Here is a 22429-nt window from a genome sequence, read left to right as displayed (position 1 = left end):
CCTCACAGAAATGTTTAACAAAGGCAGATGCTATCGTACAATTAACAACCACCGCTCAGCAATCTCAGCATTTCACAAGCCCATTGAAGGCTGTAAGGCTGGGCAACATGAGTTGCTTTGCAAAGTATTGAACGCATGTTTCAATGCCAGGCCACCACAACCAAGGTATGTGGTGATGTGGGATGTTGATAGGGTGCTAGATCATATTTGCACTCTAGGATGTGATGCCAACCTTTCGGACAAACAGTTGACCCTTAAGCTGAGTATGCTGCTTGCTCTTGCTTCAGCAGGCAGATCCCCTGACCTTCGGGCTCTTGATTTAAGATACATGACAGTAAAAGAGAGCTGCATAGTCTTTGAGCTTGGTCGGTTAACAAAATCTAGGAAGAAAGGTCAGTGTCCCCTTAAGTTGACATTCACTGCCTTTGACACTAACCCTAACTTATGTGCTGTCTCAACCATAAATTGTTATTTAGAACACACTAAAGGATGGCGCTCTGATTGCAATAAAAATCAGCTACTGTTGAGCTATATCAAGCCACATAAGGAGGTAGTTCCTTGTACAATTGCTGGGTGGTTAGTACAAATGATGAAAGAATCAGGGGTTGACACCTCGGAGTTTCGAGCTCATTCAACCAGAGGTGCTTCAACCTCTAAGGCCAAAGCTAAAGGGCTCTCATGTCAGGAGATAATGAACATGGCAAAGTGGAAGAAAGAGTCCACTTTCAGAAGACACTATTTAAGGGATATTGTCTCTGAGGGGACAGCACAGGATGCCTTCCAGGCCACGGTGCTCCAGGAAGGTTAGGTGCTTTGAACATACGCTATTATATCTTATTGAGGTTTGTGAAGTGAAATTGGAAATTTCATCAGTGCGCGAAGCGCACGCATTGAAATTATAATTTCACGAGCAAACCGAAATAAGATATAATAGCGTCCCACCCTGTCCCACCCATTTATGTTCCCTATTAGGGATTTAAGAGACAAAATCTTATTTCGGTTTGCTTCCTCCTTCCAGGTGCTAAGCACAACTAGGATGTGTAGTGACAGTCAAGACCCTTGGAAGAGGCCTAATGGAGACTTACAGTGACTTGATCAATGTTGTAGTTTTTCATATTCAAGCTGTATGTCATGCATTTTTTGATAGTTACGATATTCCACTCTTTGGGAATGTTTGAGCACACGTTTGTACTCCATAATTGTTGCGTTTATCACTTCATTGTTTATTATCAATGTAGTGCATTCGTTTTTCACGTGCAAAGCGGTTACTACATAACAATAAAGTTATTTTGTTTCCTATCCTACGTCTCAACTCGTCTTCTTCCGCTCCCTTGCGCTCACCGATTTTGGAGAATGAAAGGGGAGAACACGGAAGCGAGGCTCTATAGCCTCGATTTGACTTTGAAATGGCTTGAATTGGTGGGAAAACGGGGAGAATACGCTATTATATCTTATTTCGGTTTGCTCGTGAAATTATAATTTCAATGTGTACGCTTCGCGCACTGATGAAATTTCAGATTTTGGGGTATTAAAGTAGCAAATTTCTGCCAGGAGGTTCTTAATTTTCTAGGTTCTTACACGTGGGTTTTTACTGTATTCTAAGTTCCACTTCTGCACACAATTGCTGCATGCTACAGCTACTTAGCAACTTCTTGCTGTGGTTTGTTGAGAACATCAATAAAGATAAATTACCAATTCCCTGGCACTTTCCAAATACACTTTTTACAATACGTTATTTCTAGTCATCATAATATTCATCAATAACAAACCTATACCAACTTGTTTAGTTGAAAAATTGCAAATTATAACCGATGATAAAAGTTCTGCCAATACAGTTAAGAGTTAAACCAAGCCATAACAGCCTTCTTTTGCTTTGCTTCTTTTGGCTTTTTCCCTCAAACATTAAAAGTAAGAATTCCTCTTTTTGAAACATAACCATATAGTAACACAAACCAGATATTTACAGTAACCATAATGACACTTCTTACTAGACGCCTTGAGTTGGCGAAGGATGGTGGCCCTGTCAGGTTCTGGTCCAAGCTAAAACCAAATGGTGACCATCACACCATACATGCACAGCATGATATACCACGCACCAACCATGATGCAAAAAACATAAAAGTCTTAACCATGGCAGTTGCTACAGTATTTCCATTTTTCAATGTACTTCTTGTGGTTCAGTTTGTTAATTTTGTTTATAAGTATGGTAATGTATCAGGATGACAATAGAAGACAGGAAATAGAATTGAACCAGGAGACTCCATATGAGAAAACCTTGTGCGAATCTTTTTATTTATAAAATGCACACCGAGACAAAATGATCACAATAATGACAGAAGTTAGAATTCTTAAAGTCCATCCAATTCCAAGATATCCCAAAAGCAATTCCATGAGGAATGTTTATGTACTCCTACTTGACATGCTGCTTTCTCTGAGGCCTCATGGGATCAAATGTAGTGTAGTCACAAAACAGTCGAGATTAAGTTTTAGAGCAGGAAAGTTTTTCTCTCAAATGGCTGGAAATGAAAAGGATACTGTATTTAGAACTAACAAGAAAGGAAAGCCTTGGGATTCAGAGATACGGAAAAATCGTGATACGTGAAATCCCTGATGGAACACAGAGTGCCTAGTGTGTTCAGGCTCCATCAGATTCGGAGAGCAATCAACCCATGAGCGCGTGGAGACTAAAAATGAAGCCACAAAACTCTTTAAACTGTTCATCAGAAAGTTCTGATGATGAAATAGCTTTCCAGGGAGAGTGATACAGGCTCGTAGACCTCAAAAAATTGTCTGCACTCTTGTCTGATGCCCATGTGTGCAAGAAAGGTGAAAAAACAGTGGAAAAAACATGGAGTTGGTTTTGAGTTATCTTCTCCTAACCTTTTCTTCACTTATCACTGTTCATGTCATATATATATATTGTGATTGAAACTGTTCAATTTTCCTAGACTTTGTCCATCCTCTTGAGGAGTCTTCCCATGATTATTGTTATTATTAATTGAATTATCATTTTTTGTGTGCGTGTGTGTGTGTGTTACGTATATGATTTAACTTTAGTCCATACTGTTATCATGTTCTAGGTTGTTTTACTCGGAAGGAACAGTTTTTTGGGAGAAATGGACTAATGACAGATCTCTCTGTGGAGTGTAGTTCATGCCTCGAATCTACATCATTGAAAACATCTGCCACTGTAACCTAGAGGGCAATCTTTCGATGTAAATCGGCATACCATTTATAATTCCTTAGAGACAGGAAGTGGTTAGGAGGGGCTAACATCATTTTGCAGCACAATGAACATGCCCTGTTTATCACTACTGGCCTATTATAAACAAGTGGATACCATCCTTGAGGCTTTGGAGGCTGAAGCCAAAGACAAAATGAGAATGGCAGGGCAAATAGTGCATAGCCACATGTTAAAAGAAAATGGAAATGAAACCAGTGATGCTGTTGTGGATGCAGCAGTGTTATTTGTTGAAACATGGGCAAAGAGAGGATTTAACTCATTGACTGGAGTTGCCATTGTTATAGCGCTAGACACTGGAGAGGTTCTTGAATGCCGCAACTGTACCCTAAAAAAGACGCAGTGCCAAAGCAACGACGAGTTTGAAGAATGGCAAATCACACATCTGGCTTCTGGTGAGTGTGATATTAATTTTACTGGCAGGTGACCTGCTATGGAAGATTGGGGGCGGGGGGCACAGTTTTGTGAAACAATCTGTGGATCTTCACAATATCAGATACAAATGGATGGTTTGTGACAAGGACAGTAAAGCATTCAATGCTGTGGAGAATATATATGGTGACTGCAAGATAGAAAAGCTGGATTGTGTGGGGGATGTCCAGAAACGCATGGGTAAGCACCTTATGAACCTTAAAGCAAGGACCAAAGAAAAACTCGCTGATGGCAAACCCATTGGAGGACAGGGACGACTAAGTGAGTGATCAGCCGGATCAAACGCTTCCAAAAGTACTATGATCTTGCAATTTCACAAAATATTTTGTCCAAGGCAAACCCAACAGACAGAGGTTGATGTTGCTGTTTACATCAAGAAGAAAAACATCATTGCCATCCTTCATCACAGTATTCACTCGCAAGATGCGGCCAAACAACATCACTTCTGCCCCATTGGTGAGACTTCGTGGTGTAAATGGAAATAAGATGCTAGTATTGGAACAACTGCCTTAAAAGCAGAGGAGTGTTTGCCTGAGGTGTTTTACTGAATTGTTGAAACCAATATTTATGACCGACTGAAACAAAGCTCCTTGAAAGGTGAGTGCATGGCACCACCCAAAATCGCAACGAGTGTACCAACTTGCTTGTGTTGGCCATTGTCCAAAACACAAGCACCACAGTTATTTGTTGTGCGGTTGCTTCTGCTTTCTGCCACTTCCACCGTGGAGCTACCAGTAGGGAGACTATACAGAGACTGTCAATACTAGCAGGGGAGTTCACAAAGAAGGCATCACTTACAAAGGACAGAAGGTGATTAAGGGGGGGTTTCACCTGAATTTGGTCAAACTAATTGTATTTCAGCTTTTTGAATTTGGCTGTGAAGGATTAGTCAAAGAAACAAATGCCATTTATTTTGTGTCAATATCTCAACCCATTTCTCTGTAGTGGTCAGATTCAAAATTGCTGCCATAATCTGTTACCATGGGAATGCGAAGTGTTTACATCATTAAACTCGTAAAAAAACTCGGCTGGAAAGGTCCCATAACTGCTGTAGCAGGTGAAAAATGTATTTCAGGCAGTTAAAATAACCGAGAGTGAACTGGTATCTACTCTTGCAATCAAGAACATGGTTTGGAGCCGCCATATTGGTCTAATGAGTCACTGTGAGAAGGATTCTAGCGTAGTCATTTGAAGTATTTTATATTGTGACAAAAACAGAAATTTTCTAGCGGCGTGAAATGCCGAAATTGTCTCAGAAATGCCGATTTTATGGTACTCCCTTCCAGCGATGTAAACAACAAGCACAAGAAGGTGTTGTCAAAAAGTCCACAGCCTATGCCAGAAAGAAACAAGCCTGAAAGTGATCCAAGCGCATCTGATAGCAACCAGAGTGACACCGAATGCTTGAAAGAAACTGCATCGGAGAGAAAACTGGGAACTGTGACACCAACTCACACCAAGGAGTATTATGAAGACAGATCCTAAATCAGCTACCGCTTAGTTGAACTGTCTAGTTTGATAAACACATTTCAAGAGCTACACAAGTGTAAATGAGGGAAAATTGTGTACCACGATGAACAAGCAAAACGGTATGGCTGCTGCAACAGTTCCTCAATTCATATTTAATGCACAAAATGTAAGAACAAGTGTATCTGCAAACATTAGCTAACTGTGGTGGCAACTAGAAAGCCCAAAATGCAGTTGACATTAATCAATGCATTGATTATTCTTCTTGTCAAATCGGTGTTGGACGTGAAGCTATTGCTGTCATGTGTGATATTTAGAATATGCCCCTACCTTGCTAGCCATCTGCCTGGAGGGAACACTCACAGAGACTTAATGAAGCACACAAAATCGCTGTAGATGAAAAGCTTCCTAAAGCTAGCGAGCATGTTCACGAACTCCATCGGAGAGAAAATCCAGACCTCACAGAACATAATGTAGTAGAAATTGCTGTGTCTTTGATGACACCTTGTCGAATAGAGGATTTTCAGCAAATTTTGGTGTAGGCTTTGTCATCTCTGTTGACTCTGGGCAGGTGCTGGACTATGGGTTCGCATGTTCACGCAAAAAGGAACAGTTTGTTATTTTTTTTAAGTATTATAAAGCATTTGTAAATAATTGCGTAATTCAGCCTTTGGCTGCGATGCTGTTTTTAACAAACTATCTATATATCTTGCCCAGAACTCGGAAGAATTTAGAACATGGTATGCCTCCAACAGTTCCAGTTGCACTGAGAACCATGCAGCATCCCACGTAAACAAACACATGCTTTCGAGATGGATCGGATTTCACCCCTGTGACGTGCGGATCAAATTTCATTGAAATTTCGGAAATTTTTACCTTCAAGTTTGATTTTTGGAAAATTTTGAACTGGCAACTAGTGTATTTTATTCTATAATTAGTAATTTTAACTATCTTAGACTAAAGGGGTGTTGTTTTTTTGCCCTGTAAGTTATGTATTATTACTGCACATGGGGTAGGAAATAAACACTTTGCCAATTTTGCTAAATTTTGAAAAACCTCTGGAAACGGCTGGGTTAAGATAAGTTGGATGTCCTGTGTAGTTGTTATCAAATGATCTGTAGATCACATGTTCTGTAAAAATGCATGGAGAATCAACTCTTGGAAGTATACACGCATGTATTCTTTCACACAGAACACCTCGTCTTCACAAGTTCTGATCATGCTGAGTACAATGCCACTACAGCAGTGGCCAAATGGTTAACTGAGAAGACCACAAATAAGAGACAAAGAGTAGGCTCAGTAGTCACAAAGTTTGCTAATCTTTACTGTAATGTCATTTTCCATAAAATATTCATCAATAGAACTCTTTCCTGTCCCTACCATGCCTGGTGTACCATATTAATTTGAATAATAGCCACAGGCTTTTTTTTTGTTTGTTTTGCTCTGCACTAAAAGGGGGCAATTATTTGAGGGGGGATTAATCAAGGGCAATAATTGTTTTAAATATTGTCTGTATGTAGTCATGCCCTTAATATTTTGTTTTATTATTCCATTAGATCGTTAGATAATCACACCATGCAAACAGAGAATGGGCATTGTTAATGTTCTCAAGAGTGTTCTAAAAAGTGTTTTCGAAGTTAATGTTCTCTAAGTCAGGGCTGGAGTCTTTGATCAGCCTCCCTAGACAGCACTCCAGTTCTGCATCATCCTCCACCCGCTCTTTGGTGGAATTATGCCTACGCATTCAAGAGATTTTTGTAACAGTAGTACATAATTGTTTAAAATAATACTCATTTTTTGGTATGAGTTAACAGTTGTTCTCCAAATTAAAGATAAGCCCCCAGAAATGCCAACTCTCACAGTTTGATGGTGAGACTCACTGTTTGGGGTATCAACTCACAGTCTCACGATTTGGCCTCCAAATCTCACAGTGAATCAGAAAATCTTGAAATTGCCAAACCATTCAGGTAGTATCAAGAGATATTGAAAAATATGTGTTAAAAGTGGTCGAATTTGCCACATTTCACATATAATCTATGTTTGAGGGAAATCTGGGTACAATTCCAACCTCATTCCCATGACACATAGGTGTGCTTAGGTCTCTGGGAATGCTATAGCTGTGAATGTTAAACTCAAATGGCCGCTTGCACTGTGAGTGAAACAGAAACTGTCTTTGAGACTTAGGGGCCTCAGCCTTCTACTTCAAAGAAAAGGGAGCACAAATAAGGTAAAGAATACCTTACAGCAAGAAAAATACCATTTTCATTTCATTTCAAATTTGGAAATCTCCAGGTTTGAGATCCCCATCTCCATGTTCTTCTGGGCTTTTTTTTTTTTTTTCAAAATCTCCAGATTTCCATGTTTTGGGGGTTGGTAGGTCTGAGCCTCTGATCATATTCCAAGCAGATTTTTGAAACTACAGCAGTAGCTGAAACATGTACATGTACATGTATATCCTTTCCACACAAATAAACTGTGATAGCATATTTATTTGGTTAATCTTTCATTTTCTAAGTACCACTAAGCACATAATACGTTTCTTTTAACCCACTAAATGTTAACATACGTCCTGAAAAATGAGCCTCAGAGACCAAAAACTTATATACACGTCCTTGAAAAAGCCATTTTTTATTTTATTTGGTTGCTCACTGTTTTCATCTGGGTTGTTTAGAAGAGTCTGGGAAGGAACAGAAAAACCGCTGACCAAACAATTTTCATTGTGGGCACAAAATATCACCCGCATTGTTGATATGTGCCATCGGTAAATCTAACATGACGTCACGGTCATGACCAGGTTTGAAGAATGCAGAGGAAGCTTTGGCAGAGATTTTTTGGGTAAGAGACTCAGAGTTAAGGGAAGAAAGCCTGTTAGACAGTGAAGATATTTCAGAATACAGTGCCGCTAGTTCTAAATCGGAAGATGAGATTGAGACCGTCGAGGAAAGCGAAGATGTGGCAGTAGGAGATGGGAATGGAAAAGGTCAAAATCTTTGTGGTAGAAATATTGGTAGAGCTGCTTGTAGCATTGGTGGAGGCACTCGTGGCCATGAAAGATGTGTTTTTGGCGCTCATGGTGCTGCACGACAGTAAGCAACTCTTGAAACAATGGGTTTCTGTCAACAGTGAGCCAGATGATCCAGCCTTCACTGGTTCTCTAGTAAGTAAGTAAGTAATTTATTTAGTGTCAAATACACAGGGGGTGGTCTCCCAGTCCCCCGAGCCACAGGCTCATGATATAAGTGTTTGACAGTATAAAAAAAAGATAATAACTACTAATTAAATTGAAAAGTAACATCTAAATATAAATAAATAAAAATAAATCGGGTCAGAGGCAATTGCTGCATTGACAGCCGTTAAAATTTAACTTAGTTAAAAGTCTCCGAAAGGATGATGCATTAGGTGCGTTTCAAAGTCCAACTGCCAAACAATCCTTCTGCAGAGATCTCCGTAAGCCCCGGCGACCGGCGGAAATCGCCGGCTAATTGTCCTGGGGGCGCCGGCTACTCAGATCCAATTAAAAATAAATAAATAAATACTTTGTTTTGCATCCAACAGAAACTTTTCCATTTGCGACGTCTACTTTCCCTTGGGTAATTACATTATGAAATAAATAAAGTTTTCCTTAAAGAGCCAAGTGTCCAAAAATGTTTTTGACTGAATACACTTGAAAGTCTCGTCGAGAATTTCACCACACCATCGCCTGAATCTGCTTGCAGATGTCAATCGAACGTTCAGCAAACGAAACAGGCTCAGATTGCGAGGCAGCGGTTACCGACGAAAAGCACTCCATATCAGACAACATACTCTTCATTCCAACACCTCCAAATAGCGGAAAAGCAGCAGCGTGGGCTGGCTCAGATGTGGCAGGTGGCAGCTCCAAAACCCAAAAAGAAAAAAGGTGTTCCAGGTAATCATGTAATGCAATCCATATTAAATAAATAATTTTGTTATTATAGTTTTCATCGAGCGGTATCCAACTAATTTACATAACTTGTTCCGAACAAGATCGCACTGTAAGTCATGTTAACAGGTGAAAAAATTCTTTGGTGGTTTTGGAAATTTGCAAGGCGGTTTTTGAAAATAACATTTTCCAATTTTCGTTCTCAGCTATCTCTGAAAACAAGTAAAGAAGTGAAAAAGAAAAATGCAACTTTAGAAATTTAAACTTAAATTTAATTTATGCCAGCTTAATACTTACATTTTTTTCTGTTCCTGAGATAATTAAATTTTTCTGCAGACTTACGAAACACACACATAAAATTCAAACGGAGAATCTGTAGAATTTGTTATCTAAGTATTTTGAAGACGATCCTTTAGTTTGTATCATCAATTTCCCAGCCCTCGATAAAGGAGATTCCAGCAGCATCCAAGAATCCTTGCCTTCAAAATCGTCTAGCAATGTAGGCAAAACAGCATCTGCGAATGTTACGTCAGCTGGGGGATATAGTGAAAGCCTTTCATTTCGAACTTCAACTCCTCCAAAACTGCAACACAAGGAAACCATGAAGCTACTGGAAGAGTACTTTCCGGAGGCTTTTCGCCGGAATACCCTGCACAGTTACTACACCTGCTCAGGCTTGTGTACAGAGGTTTTCAAACAAGAACAACAAAAGCTCAGGGAAAAGGTGACAAATTCCAGCACCGATGACTATTTGAAGAAACCCTCGCATTTTCGCGGGAAACAGGGATGTGGTGGCTTGTTTACATTGAATGGGAGGGGATGTACTGCCTTCTTTGTCGCGTACATAACACGAAGAACAGATTCAACAAGGATTCCAAGTTTAAATGTGAGCCCTCCATTCGTTACAAGAGATCAGCTCTCTTCAACTCTAAGGCTAATGGGCATCCCGGAGGCAAAAAAGACCTGGGCCTTGCACAGTCAACTGGGCACCTTGGAACCTATCTTCTTGAACTGGAGTGAAGAAAGAGCCCCCTTGTACAGCAACAGAAAGCAGTCTAGGAAAAAGCAGACAAGGTGACATTCAACGCTATGCTGAGGTGCTTACTGGCTGGCACATGAGGAGATTGCCAATGTGAAGCTGAAATCCTTGTTAAATCTAGAGGAACAGCTAGGCCTTCAAGAACTGAGTCACTGGAAGAACACAAGCGAGCAATGTCAAAGAGAACAGAGATTGCTACTCGGGCAATTACTGAAGAAGACGACACTAGCTCGAATCCAAGAAGCAAAGGAGCAAAATGGTTCAGTATCCTTGTTGACGAAGTGACCGATTGTGCTGTGACTGAACACCTTCTCATTTACATTGGTTATGTGGACGAGACAGGCGAGCCCCACTTTGACTTCTTGGAAGTTAAAGACTGCCTTGCAACATCCGATTCTGCTAATGCTGAAACGATCACCCATTTAATTATTGAGGAGCTGAAGGAAAGTAGCCTGCAAGTTGAACACGTCTGTGGATTTGGTTCAGACGGTGCCAGTGTCATGACAGGAGCCCAGAATGGCGTTGGTGCAAGGCTAAAAGCAGTGTGTCCTCTTCTTGTACGAACACACTGCATAAACCATAGATTGACTCTGGCCTGTGGAGATGCAAATGATCAGGTCAGGTTCATTACCACAGTGGAAACTACACTCAAGCAGCTCTGGAAGTGGCTCGAATACCCTAAGAGATGCTCTGCATACATCAAGGTCTGTCAAAGTTTGAGGAAAATTCAAGTGCCAGATCCTACACAGAAGAAGTCATTGGCTGTTAAAGTCCCGAAGGCCTGCAGGACACGATGGCTGTCAACGGGGCAAAGTGTATCAAGCATTTGTAAAAATTTGGTGGCACTGATGCAAACGCTCAGAAAATTCAAGGACCATGATGCTACAACTGATGGTTTGCTGAAAAGGATGAAGTCAAGTTTGTTGGTACCCTTCTCATCTTAAACGAAGTTCTTCCCCACCTTAACACTTTAAGTAAAGTGTTCCAGCAAAACAAAATCCACTATTCTGCCATTAAGCCATCACTGGAATCAACAAAGAGGAGAATTACTGAAGTTCGATCCAGCTGCAAGCCACTTCATGCCCTAAAAGAAGCTTTGATAGGCCGCTACAAAGATTTGGAGCTAACTCTTCCCTCATCACAGGAAGAAGTATTGGCCAACCTGTGCCAAAGCTACACCTTAGCACTGGAAGAGAATCTGGACAGACGCTACACTCAGGCTGCTCCAGTATTAGAAGCCTTCAGCATCTTTAATCCAACCACCCTGCCTGCTGCCACTGATCCCACGTTCATGGAATACGGTGTAGAGAGTGTGAAGATTCTAGCTGGTCAATTACAGTTCAGTGAGGATCAGATGAAGACCCAGTTGCAAAATTTCAAATACCTCATTCTATCCTGGCAGCCACCTCAGAATGTGTTGCAAGGGGGGAAGGAGTCCAAACTATCATCCACTGAATGGATTCTTCGTAAAATTGTAAAAGAGCAAGCACTGCTTAAAGTAAGCTACAGCTTTTTGGTGGATGCTGCAAAGATCTGCCTGACACAGCCAATGTCAAACGCTGTTCTTGAAAGAGGAGCCAGTGCAGTCAAAAGGGTGAAGACAAGGCTCCGAAACTGCCTGAAGAATGACATGCTGTCGACATGTCTTCATGTTTCAATCAATGGACCGGAGCCAAAGTCCGAAGAGTGTCTAGTAATCCTGGCAGAGGCAGTAGGGATAAAAAAAACCACAAATAGCCATTTAAGAAATGATGTTTATTTAATTTAATGGCAGAAAACCTAGACGTTATGGTGGAAGAAGAGCCACAGACATCAACCTTAGCAAACAGTGACAGTGTACACAAGGCACTTACTGCAATGGACATGGTTGATGCTGATGCAGATTCAGACTTCGAGTTCGACTTTGAAGACGACACATTTTAAGCTTAACACACTATTTTCAAACTAGCTGTTTTTGCAGTATTACTCAAAAATGTATATGTGGATTAATAAAAGTTCTATAATCAGTGGCACAATCATCTCCCAAATTGCACCAAAATGCACTTCTCCTAGCTTTTCCCTCCTCCCATAACCTCCCCCCTCCCCCCAGAGGCGCATGGAAGGCACTTACGGGCCTTTATAAATTCCTCTGTCAGCTACTCCATTTTATTCTCCTTCTACTCCAAACTTTAGGGAGAACCCTGATACATGTATTATCATTATGCGAAATAACATAGATTGATAAAGAAATCGAAGAGTCAGAAGAATTTACTGCTTCAATAATCAGTCTGAAATGCAAACTTCAGAATTTGAGCAAAGTAAACATGCCAACTCAGCAACACGTCGGTTCGTCTCAAACGACAACACAACCAGTGAATCAAAATGCAACTTGTACGAGATTACCAAAGTTGTACGTTCCAACGTTTAAAGGAGATGTTACCAAATGGAATACCTTTTGGGATTCATTTCAGTCCGCAGTACATTGTAACAAAAGGATTTCCAACATCGACAAGTTCAACTACCTCAATTCTGTCCTTGAAGGGGCCGCTGCTCGAGCAATCCAGGGTCTTACCTTAACTGAAGCTAACTATAAAGCGGCAGTCAAATTATTACAAGAATGTTTCGGGCGTCCCCAACAAATTATTAGCGCCCATATGGATCAGCTTGTCAAGGTTTCGCCGGTTCTAATGATCGCCCGGCTTGTCTTCGTTACGTCTATGATCAAATCTGTGTTCATTCCCGTGGCTTGGCATCGCTCGGTGTAACCTCGGATCAATGTGACAGTCTCTTAATTCCTCTTATTATGTCTAAGTTGCCAACTGAGATTCAGTTACAGACAGCCAGGAACTCCAAGGATTCAGTATGGAAAATTGTGGAGTTGTTGAATGTGATAAAGATTGAAGTCGAAGCGCAGGAAGCAAGCGAGATGACCATGGTGAAAACAATCGAAGGCAGGAAAGCTCAAGCACCCAGCCGTGATTCAAAAGTTCGACATCGAACGCCAATCGCGAATTCACTCGTCTCTCAGCAAGGTGGGAGCTACAAAATCAAATGTGCCCATTGTCAAAACGAACATTATTCTGCCTCATGCAATGTTGTTCAAGATACCGCTCAGCGAAGAAATATTTTGGAAAGAGATAAACGATGATTTAATAATAATTATTGTTTGCGATTTGGTCACGATGCAAAGGAGTACAGGAATCTGAAAAAATGTCGACACTGCCAACAGCGGCATCATCAGTCGATTTGTTCTATGCTTGACCAAGGAAAACCAAAACAAAAGGAAGTTCCTACTGAACAGACGAAGACAACAACAACAGTGAGAAACAAGGCAAAGGGAACTGTGCTCTTGCAAACGGCGAAGGCTATGGCTGTCAACGATGTCAATTCTAAAACTGCACAGGTTAGAATTCTTCTGGATACCGGAAGTCAAGACACTTACATCACAAGCCAATTGAAATCAAAGCTTAATCTGTCTGCTGTGAAGTCAGAAACATTGCATCTCAACACTAAGCAGCAGTGGGATGTTGTAAACCTGTAGTTACAATTGAGATCTCCACACTTTGTTTTCCGAAAATTAAGAACACATAACAGCCATGCTTTTAAGTATACAATGCCAAAAGTTTCTAAGGACGTCTTTAAGTTTTCCTTTTTTCCTAGATCAATAACCGAGTGGAACTCACTGCCCCCTGACTTAGTAAATTGCAAGTCATTATCTGTTTTAAAGTTAAATTTAGGAAAGCACGTAAAATAAGTGAAGTGAATTATAGTGAATTATAATTTTGAATTATCATCTATTTTTTTGTTATTTGACATATTTACTTTTATTCAACTTACAGCTATTTCAATTAAGGTTGTCGGATAAAAGCAAAAAGCTAAAAGACAAGACCGCAAGGTAGCATGGGTAGTTCTTAATTTTTTTCGCTGAGGCGCGACAAGTAGGATGGAAGAAAACACTGTAAACATTTGTCTGCGCGTTTTAAAAGCAAAAAACAAAAATTCACACGATTCGTATTCCGTTCGAAACGTGCCTCTCTTTGACAGTGTGACTAGATTAAAAGCCTACCTATTGGAGAGGTGCACGGAGAAACTCCGGCCAGCAACAGATTGTGACTTTACTTTTGGATACATCGGTGAAGGAAACAAGAAGTTCACCATTACTTCAGAAATTCAACTTGCCGAGGCTCTGTCATTAGTGAAAAAGGGAATGGTTACGTTGTGGGTCGATCCACACTTAACTAAAGCCAAAAAATCACTCGCTTCAACATTGGGGAAGAAAAGGAAAGGTATAGTAATTTTATTTTGAATATCATCCCCGTCTCCTCAGGTTGCATACTCAGGAGAACGTGTAACTCAAGAAGACGGCTGTCATTCAAGCTTCTTCGATTCTGCTTGTGATGATCAGGAACTTGTTTTAAGCAACTTATTGTTTTGTGTAGCTAACCCCGGACCCAGTTCTGAGATGACTGATGACGAAGAAGAAGCGCCGTCACGTTATGAAGCATGCCTGTCAAGGTTGAGAGAGCATCATAAACTGCCAGAGTTTAAACTGCGTTGTTGGGCCAGGATGTTAGTAAGGAACTTTAAATTTTCTGCTTGCCCACGTCAAACATTATCATTCCAGTAATGAGGTTGTCGGATTGTTCTTAATGCTCGTCAATATTTTTCTTCAAATAATTTTTATAACGCCATGTGAATTAGCATTTCACTAACTCGAAACTCACGGACTTCACGTGCATACACGTATGTTAATTTTATGCCGCTTTTACAGCCTTTACTGAGTAGAAAAGTAAAAAAGTCTTCTATTTATGCAGTAGGGAAGAAAATCATTATGTTTGAGCCCCAGCGTTAGCTGATTATCGTGTTTCATGGTAAAATTCTTTTTTTGTGTCAGTACTGACCATTTAAGTCAGGTAACTGCATTCATAGCTATTAGGCAGCTCAGCAACGACAACAGCGACGTCAGCGAAAACTCCACAAAACAAAAGGCTTAATGAGCAAAAACAAGAGTTTTGCACGTGCGTTTTAAATTGTTGTACATTTCTTTTGCGTCCTCTGCAAAACAACAACGTGAAATGACCAAATTCTAGGATTTTTCTTGAACGTGAGAAAACGACAGTGAATTTCTCATGCTTTTTTTTTTTTTTAACTTAAACGCCACTCCTACCAATTTTGTTCCTGGGTAGTTCGGCGCTTCTACAGCAGTTGAACGAGTTGAAATAATGGCGAAGTAGCACAAATAAAATAATTAAAGTTATATTTTCAAGCGACATTTTCGTTGGTGTTACCGTCGTCGCTGCTTAAGTTCCCTAATCAGTTAACACGGGAACTGAATACAGCTCACTGATGTTTTCTTTAACAGGTAAATGGAACTCATGACAGTGAGGACGAACCCCCAGACTTGTCTAAAAAGTGCAAAGACAAACTGTCAAGTTCAAGCAATCGCGAGTCCGTGCAATCCACAGACAGCGCAGAGAGTAAGGTACATAAAAACAATTAAAAAAAAAGTCGCCCATGTTATTAATAGACCTTTTTACCGATACGGCGGCCATTTTGAATAACTTAATTTTACAGTATATTATGTGATGCCCAGGGGGCAAAGAATGCTTGCGTGACTGAACGCGCTTTAATATTGTTGTTATTTGACAGCTCTGTTTATACTTTCTAATCACCATTTAGTCATGGCTGATCAACCGGATGAAAACAAAAAAGTTCAGTATGGAAGAGCTAAATGTATGGAATGTCAAGAAACTGCGAAAATATTTGAGAAATCGTGGCATTGCTATCGCGAATGATACTCGTAAGCCCGACTTGTTATTGAAAGTTTACTATGCTTCTCGGCTACATTTGCCATTGTGTAGCACTAAAGAACAATGACGATGTCCAAATTGCAGTAAGAAGAAAGGAAAAGTTCTTTATTGATGGAATTTCGCTTTGTTTCGCGGAGAAACTGGACAATTGGCTGAAGGGAAGCTATTATTTTCCTGACATCATGATGTGACGTGGAAGCGTACTTGTCGAAAAACAATAACATGAAATCCGCGAAGGAGGGAAAAAATATATGTGAAAGCGGACATGTCACTGATGTTGAGTACAATAACATATCAGATTGTCTTACAGTCAATCCAGGTCACGCGTGAACAGTATTTCCAAGAATGAAATGAACATTCGAATTTCTCTTTGTATTAAATATCCGACGTGTGAATGGAATGTTGGACATTTCTCTGGAAATCGTTCCGAAAAGGACGTGTTAACTGAAAAAAAGATTCAAAATACTTGGGAAACAATTGTTATTCTTGAAATATTCAATTTTGCAATGTAATGAAAAATTCATAGCTTTATACCGTCAATAAGCTAGGGAAATTTATACGGGAACTCTGAAATCTAGTTGGCGATTTTCAAAACTGACATGTAAATTTCAAAACTCCGTTCAAATTTCAAAAATATCGTTCAGGCGTGACCTGGGTTGACTGTAAGTTTTGTTATGTACGTGGAAAAGTTGTCCCGCAAACGAGAATCGGAGAGGACACGTACACTAACCAAGATAACGCGTTGTTTCGCTTCAGTTGATTTTGCCCCCTGGGCACCCCATAATATTCAGCAAAATTAAGTTATTCAAAATGGCCGCCGTATCGGTAAAAAGGTCTATTTTGTGCACGTTAACATGTTTTATTGGACTTTTACGTAACGAGCTTCTACTTTTTTGTCTTTGTAGATGCGAATACGAAGTACCATCATACAACAGTTGAAAGACCTGAAAGCTTTGACTGATGATGGAGTTCTTTCAAATGACAAGTTCCTTGTCCAAAAGGAAAAGCTTTTGAAAGAACTGAGTGATCTTTGATTTATTGTAATAAGAGAGTGTTAAAAGTTTGTTCCATTAAAAATATTCGGCGTGCTGGATATAATTTCTGACTTCGTCTTCTGTAACTTGAAGGAAAGCCTCTTCAACCATTAATTCTGGATCCCTACAAAATTGCCACGCTGCGTCATTTTCTTTGATCCAATTTTTAACTTGAGCAAAAAGCTCTTCCAATGGCATGAAATCAGGGCTATACAGTGGCAAGAAGATAACCATAGCTCCAGTCGCGTGAATAGCGTCAATAGCGTCAAAAAAAGTCAGAGTGGATTTTGAGAAAATAATCCTGACCACCAAGGAAAATTAGACCTGGTGAATTGAAAATTGGCTCACGGATTTCCCTTACCTAATACTACCACCGATCGCAGATTTATTCCATTGAATGGAAGCAGATTAGGACAAAGCTTATCCATCGCGAAATTCAGAAACGTCGCGGCATTAACATTTCCCTCGTAAATACCCAGGTCAATGATCCCCTCAGTGCAAAGGACGGGAATGGCAGTAATACGCGGTCCCCAGTTCTGCTTAAATTGTTTTACCACTGCTCTTTTTCCAATGAGGTTGCGTCCAGAGGTTCGAGAAATTCTTTTGTTCTATAAACATGACACAAAAATCAATTTTACAATTGGAAGAATGGAATGAATTTAAACCTAACAGGTCAAATAAGAACTGAACACTTACGAATCCGCTTTCATCTATGAACACAAACATCTCAGAATTCAAGGCACAAACATCCCCTCGGAAGATCACTCTTGCTTCTTCAGATCTTTGAAGCGCAATTTTGTTGAGCTGATTATGAAATAGAGAAAATTCCAGGTTAATTAAACGTTTCAAAAGCCATGAAAAAAAAAATCGATTCCAAAGCAGAAGAATTCAAACTAACCTTTTTTAGACTGAAACGATTTCGTTTCAGGTAATAAAAAATACTTGCTAATGCAAAATCTGATCCCGTCTCAGTATACACATCGTACGCAATTTCTGACAGTGTCTTTTCGGGGTGTCCTAGCACTGTTTCCATAATCAAAAATTCCACGTGCGGGTGCATGGCCACACTGTTTATCGGTCTTCCGATGGTATTTGCTTTTACTTCCCTGGAGTTTAAAACTTTTGAGACATATCGCTCGATAGTTCTTGGTGACATCCTCAAAGCGGCTGCCACCTCATCCACTTCATATCCTAAAATTCCATTCATCCAAATGGCTCGCCACCGTAGATCTTCACTGTACGGGCGAGGCATAGCTGATTTTGATTAATTTATTCATAAAAAAATCCCACATAACTTTGCGGTCTTGTCTTTTAGCTTTTATCCGACAACCTTAATTGAAATAGCTGTATACATATGTACATATATATGTTTATATATGTATATTTTATTTTACCTTTTATTACAGTTAATGTGATGTCTTACAAGATTTTATCAACTTAATAAATGTAGATGCAGATGTAAAATTTGCTCGGCAGTGTCAGCTAAGGTTAACATCGACAGTCACACATCTACAAGATCTCGCGCTTGCGGACATGAGCATTGCTGAAACTGGTCAACAGGACACAGATGTGCTAATTGGATCAGATTAGTACTTTGATATTGTGTCTGGGGATGTTATCCGTGGCAACAGTGGCCCTGTAGCAGTTAGCAGCATGTTTGCATGGGTCTTGTCTGGCCAAACAAGTGCTGAAGAATCAAGAGAGAAGTATGCAACTACGAATCTCATCATAGAGAGATCAGAATCGATGACCTTGAGCCCATTTGACATACATAGTGAGAGCAAGGAGTTATGTAATGCCTTACGGAAATTCTGGGACACTGAATCATTAGGAGTACAAGAGGAACCCCCTGTGTCACAGTCGGATATTGGAGAGTTCTTGGAGAGCATTCATTTTCATGAGAATGAAGGAAGACACGAAGTAGGTCTGCCATGGAAAGGAGGTCTTGTTCCTGTTTCAAACGAGTATGCATTGTTACAAGATTGAGACAGCTTTACTCACGACTGAAGAAAAACAAGGAACTGTTAAGAGACTATGATCACGTAATCAAGGATCCAATCAAATCAGGGATCATTGAAGCCGTATCAGAAAACGGCAACGACCAAACTCCAACACATTTCTTACCTCATCATGGCATAATTCGGTCAGACAGGGAAACTACGAAGTTAAGAGTTGTATTTGATGGATCAGCCAAATCTGACATATCGACTGCCTCCATTAACAAGTGTTTAGAGGAAGGAACAAACTTAGCGCCACACTTGTTTAATATTGTGGTTAAGTTTCAAGTTTATCCAATCGCTGTAGTAGCTGACATCGAAAAGGCCTTCCACCAGATACAGATCAATCCAGAAGACAGAAGAATGCTGAGGTTTCTATGGTTTAATGATATTGAGAAAGATTGTCCACAAATCAAGCAATACCAATTTCGAAGGCTAGTGTCCGGTTTAACTCCAAGTCCAGCTATCCTGGCAAGTACCTTGAAACCTATTGGGTTGTTAACTCCGTTACAATCAGCATGAAGATCCTCTTCCAAGGTCTTTGTATCGAGACAGTCAATTGGGATGACAGTTTGGAAGGAGAATCATTTATCAACGACCTGAATACTCTGAAGAACATCCGAGTTGCTCGATGTTATGCCAATTATTCCCTGGCACAGTCAAGCATATGCTCATATCAAATCCATGGATTTTCAGATGCGTCGGAAAGAGCCTACGCAGCCGTTGTGTACTTGAGAACCGAATTCAGCAATGGTGAAACCCACGTCAATATGGTGACACCCAAGACGAGAGTAGCCTCGATCAAGCGTCAGTCAATTCCCAGGTTGGAATTGCTGGGAGCTACATTACTAGCCCAGCTAATTCATTCAACACAGCAAACGTTGCAATCTGTTCTACGAGTTGAAGAAACGTTTCTGTGGACTGATTCATTCACCACGCTGGGTTGGATTAAAAATGCCAAAGCATGGAAACCTTACATACATCACCGGGTCAGCAAGATACGAGAACTAAGGTTTGACTTTCCGTAATTGGTGATGTTCCTTTCATTGCATAACAGGGTCTCTTTGCAGAGAAGATTAGAAGAGCCCTTGAAAACAAACTATATCAGCAAAAAAGAAAGGCCTCAAGAAGTGCAAGCAGTATGGTGGAAATTAAACCGCTGAAATCAAACAGTGATCAAGGTATTAGTTACGCTTATTTTTACAGGACTGTTTTCACCCTAGCTCAAATCTTATAAATTTTGTTGCCTACTGTTATTAAACTAAGACATTCTTTAGTAACCTTCACCAGGAGGCCTTGAGACCTAATCATTGCTGTCTGCTTACTCTTGTTAGAGTACATATTTAATTACTGAGCTTGAAAATTCTCTCTGTTTATCTGTATATACTCCAAGCTCCAACATGTCATTTTTAAATTACTATGGCTCATTTAAGTATGTTGTTAATTGGTGCATGCATTTGTTAGAATGCTTTCAGTGGAAACAAAAAAAAGTGTTTATAATTACAGCCCTGTCAAAATATGCCAGCAGCTGGCAAATTTGCTGCCTACATTCAATTATTTGCCCCTTACTTCACACTTGGACTTCACTGGGAGTTCTCTAACAGGAAAGGGTCGCTGGCAGTTGCTAGCTACTACAGCTATGCTGCCCACTACTACAAAACATTTTGACAGGGCTATAATAATTAACATCGATGTAATTTGGGATTCAGCCTGTATATTCAAGCTTAAGGTGATTTTATTTGTACATTCCATTACAACACCAATAGAGGAAGCTGTTGATGATGATGCTTCATTAGCGAGACATAGCAAAAGACTCCAAGATGAGCTGGAGAAAAGTTCACCAGATGAAGAAGTGATCAAAGAACTTATGGATGCAGAATTTCAAACCCGGAGAAGCTTCGTAACTAAGATTGATGTACGAACAAGGATAAGAGATACACTTGCCAAATATCACCTTCTTGGTAATGGCAGTGAGGTATTCTAATTTTTATTATAATATTCACATAAATAGTACTGTTTTTTTTTTTACACTGGCTACAAACAGTAATGAAGGTGACCCCTATGCTAGATTCTGATCATAGCATCAAAATCATATACTTGAAGTTCAATCCTTGCATCTTGCATGAATGTCTTGGTATAAGAAGCCTGCAGTTAGACTGTGATTTTCTCTTATGGATTTCAGCTCGAGGAAGAACTGTTAAGGATTCTTAAATTTGAAAACAAGTTGAAATGCAGTGGTGTTGAGATGTTACTGAAGGCGTGGGACATCCAGTATGACAAGTTGAAGGCATTCATTTTGCAGCAATTTTCACTAAGGAAGGATGAAGTCACAGGTATGCAAAAAAAGTTTGAAGAAGCTTCTTCCAAAGTAACTTGCTCTGGTTCATGGTACATGTACATGTTCTGTTAAGCTACAAGCTTGGACACTTCAAATAAAAAATAAAGACCACCCCTCCCCCAACGTCAATGGTGGGAAAATGCTGGGCTTCGCCTAGTGCGTGGATTCATAATTGGTTTTGGGAGGAGGGGGTGTCTAATTTATCATTTTAGTTTGTCCAAGACTGTAGCCTTTTTTGTTTACAGGTCAATGTCTGATTCAACCATAAGGTCAGTTAAGTCTAACATTATTGGAGTTCATAAGATAGGGATAATTAATTTTGGTGTTTGTATTCCTCTTTCTCTATTAACAGGTGCTGTGGTGTTAAAGACCTTGCCAAAAATATTTGTAACAAAGGTGCAGAAGAAGAGGGATTGAAAGAGTTCAGGTGTCTTTGCCTTTCTCTCGTCTGACGAGGTGGGTACATGTTGAAGTTGTAAAATGTGAGTTATAAACCACATACAAGACTGTGCCCTTGATGAATGATAGTGGGATACCATGCATGTAAACATCATTAAGTAATGTTCCACGCAAGAACAAGGCAGAGCAAATGCACGCAGCGCCGTAGGGCGCTAAATGCTGAATTATTAACTCAATTAAAATAGAGCATTTTGAATGGCCAAATACCCCAAAAATATAAAAAATTAGCCAAAAAATCGTTTTTTCCCATATTTTTTGGGATATTTTGGGTCCCAGGGTCTTATTTGCTCTGCATACCGAGTTTCACTGCCATGGGAAATGGGGAACTGGTACTACATTGTGCCTGTGTTCTGGACGTGACTGCCGCCAACTTGGATGGGACATTTCCGGTGATCGTACACGCTGTAGTTTTGCGTCTTCTTTTGGCCGTTTGCATCTGTAGTCTTTTATCTGTCTGTGGCTGTTCATATTCGAAGTTTCTTTTATCAAAAAGAATGTTTTTAAGTGTTCTTTCTCGGCATAAATATGCCTCAGAGGCCTTCGTACTGTTGCCCTCAACACATTGCTTGGAGACATGTGGATGACCTCGCAATTCTCCGAGTGGAGACTGACTTGGAACTGCTTTTTTGCGGGGTCAACCTAGATGGTCGACACAACAACAGGAAAAGGAAGATTTGCTTGCCCTGCAGAGATCGGATAAAACTGGAAAATAAATGCGATGAGCTACAGGTA

At 40.1% G+C, this 22429-nt stretch overlaps 5 protein-coding genes and 1 pseudogene across 7 annotated transcripts; 5 read left to right on the top strand and 1 right to left on the bottom strand.

Moving 5' to 3' along the window:
- Positions 1-2522: 2522 nt before the first annotated feature.
- LOC146476790 (uncharacterized) lies at positions 2523-6830 on the top strand. Its single transcript, XM_085113963.1, has one exon. It carries the CDS (start codon positions 3291-3293, stop codon positions 3666-3668), a length of 378 nt encoding a protein of 125 aa, XP_084970089.1. The 5' UTR covers positions 2523-3290; the 3' UTR covers positions 3669-6830.
- Positions 3748-12153, top strand: LOC146476789 (uncharacterized; annotated as a pseudogene).
- Positions 12154-13116: 963 nt separating this feature from the next.
- On the top strand, positions 13117-15603 carry LOC146476788 (uncharacterized). The gene is made up of 3 exons (XM_085113962.1): positions 13117-14345; positions 14499-14632; positions 15422-15603. Exons 1-3 carry the CDS (start codon positions 14003-14005, stop codon positions 15557-15559), a joined length of 615 nt encoding a protein of 204 aa, XP_084970088.1. The 5' UTR covers positions 13117-14002; the 3' UTR covers positions 15560-15603.
- A 1157-nt stretch (positions 15604-16760) lies between these two features.
- On the bottom strand, positions 16761-18186 carry LOC146476787 (uncharacterized). The gene is made up of 3 exons (XM_085113965.1): positions 17802-18186; positions 17600-17707; positions 16761-17511 (listed from the first exon to the last, which is right to left on the bottom strand). Exons 1-3 carry the CDS (start codon positions 18153-18155, stop codon positions 17248-17250), a joined length of 726 nt encoding a protein of 241 aa, XP_084970091.1. The 5' UTR covers positions 18156-18186; the 3' UTR covers positions 16761-17247.
- A 134-nt stretch (positions 18187-18320) lies between these two features.
- Positions 18321-22311, top strand: LOC146476785 (uncharacterized). 3 transcript variants are annotated; one of them, XM_085113958.1, is made up of 3 exons: positions 18321-20081; positions 20667-20875; positions 21083-22311. In XM_085113958.1, exons 1-3 carry the CDS (start codon positions 20042-20044, stop codon positions 21308-21310), a joined length of 477 nt encoding a protein of 158 aa, XP_084970084.1. In that variant the 5' UTR covers positions 18321-20041; the 3' UTR covers positions 21311-22311. The 3 variants fall into 3 exon arrangements, with proteins under 3 accessions (XP_084970084.1, XP_084970083.1, XP_084970081.1); XM_085113957.1 differs by lacking the exon at positions 18321-20081 and having other exon boundaries at positions 20125-20875; positions 21083-21233; positions 21591-22311; XM_085113955.1 differs by lacking the exon at positions 18321-20081 and having other exon boundaries at positions 20125-20875.
- LOC146476786 (uncharacterized) lies at positions 18557-19422 on the top strand. The gene is made up of 2 exons (XM_085113865.1): positions 18557-18823; positions 18913-19422. Exons 1-2 carry the CDS (start codon positions 18557-18559, stop codon positions 19420-19422), a joined length of 777 nt encoding a protein of 258 aa, XP_084969991.1.
- Positions 22312-22429: the final 118 nt, after the last annotated feature.

Source organism: Pavona decussata, unplaced genomic scaffold, assembly GCF_977016875.1.
Source record: "Pavona decussata unplaced genomic scaffold, jaPavDecu1.1 SCAFFOLD_72, whole genome shotgun sequence".
In the NCBI taxonomy this organism is placed as follows: domain Eukaryota; kingdom Metazoa; phylum Cnidaria; class Anthozoa; order Scleractinia; family Agariciidae; genus Pavona; species Pavona decussata.
The sequence above is the reverse complement of the archived record's forward strand: the minus strand, read 5'-3'. Positions and strand labels throughout refer to the sequence as shown.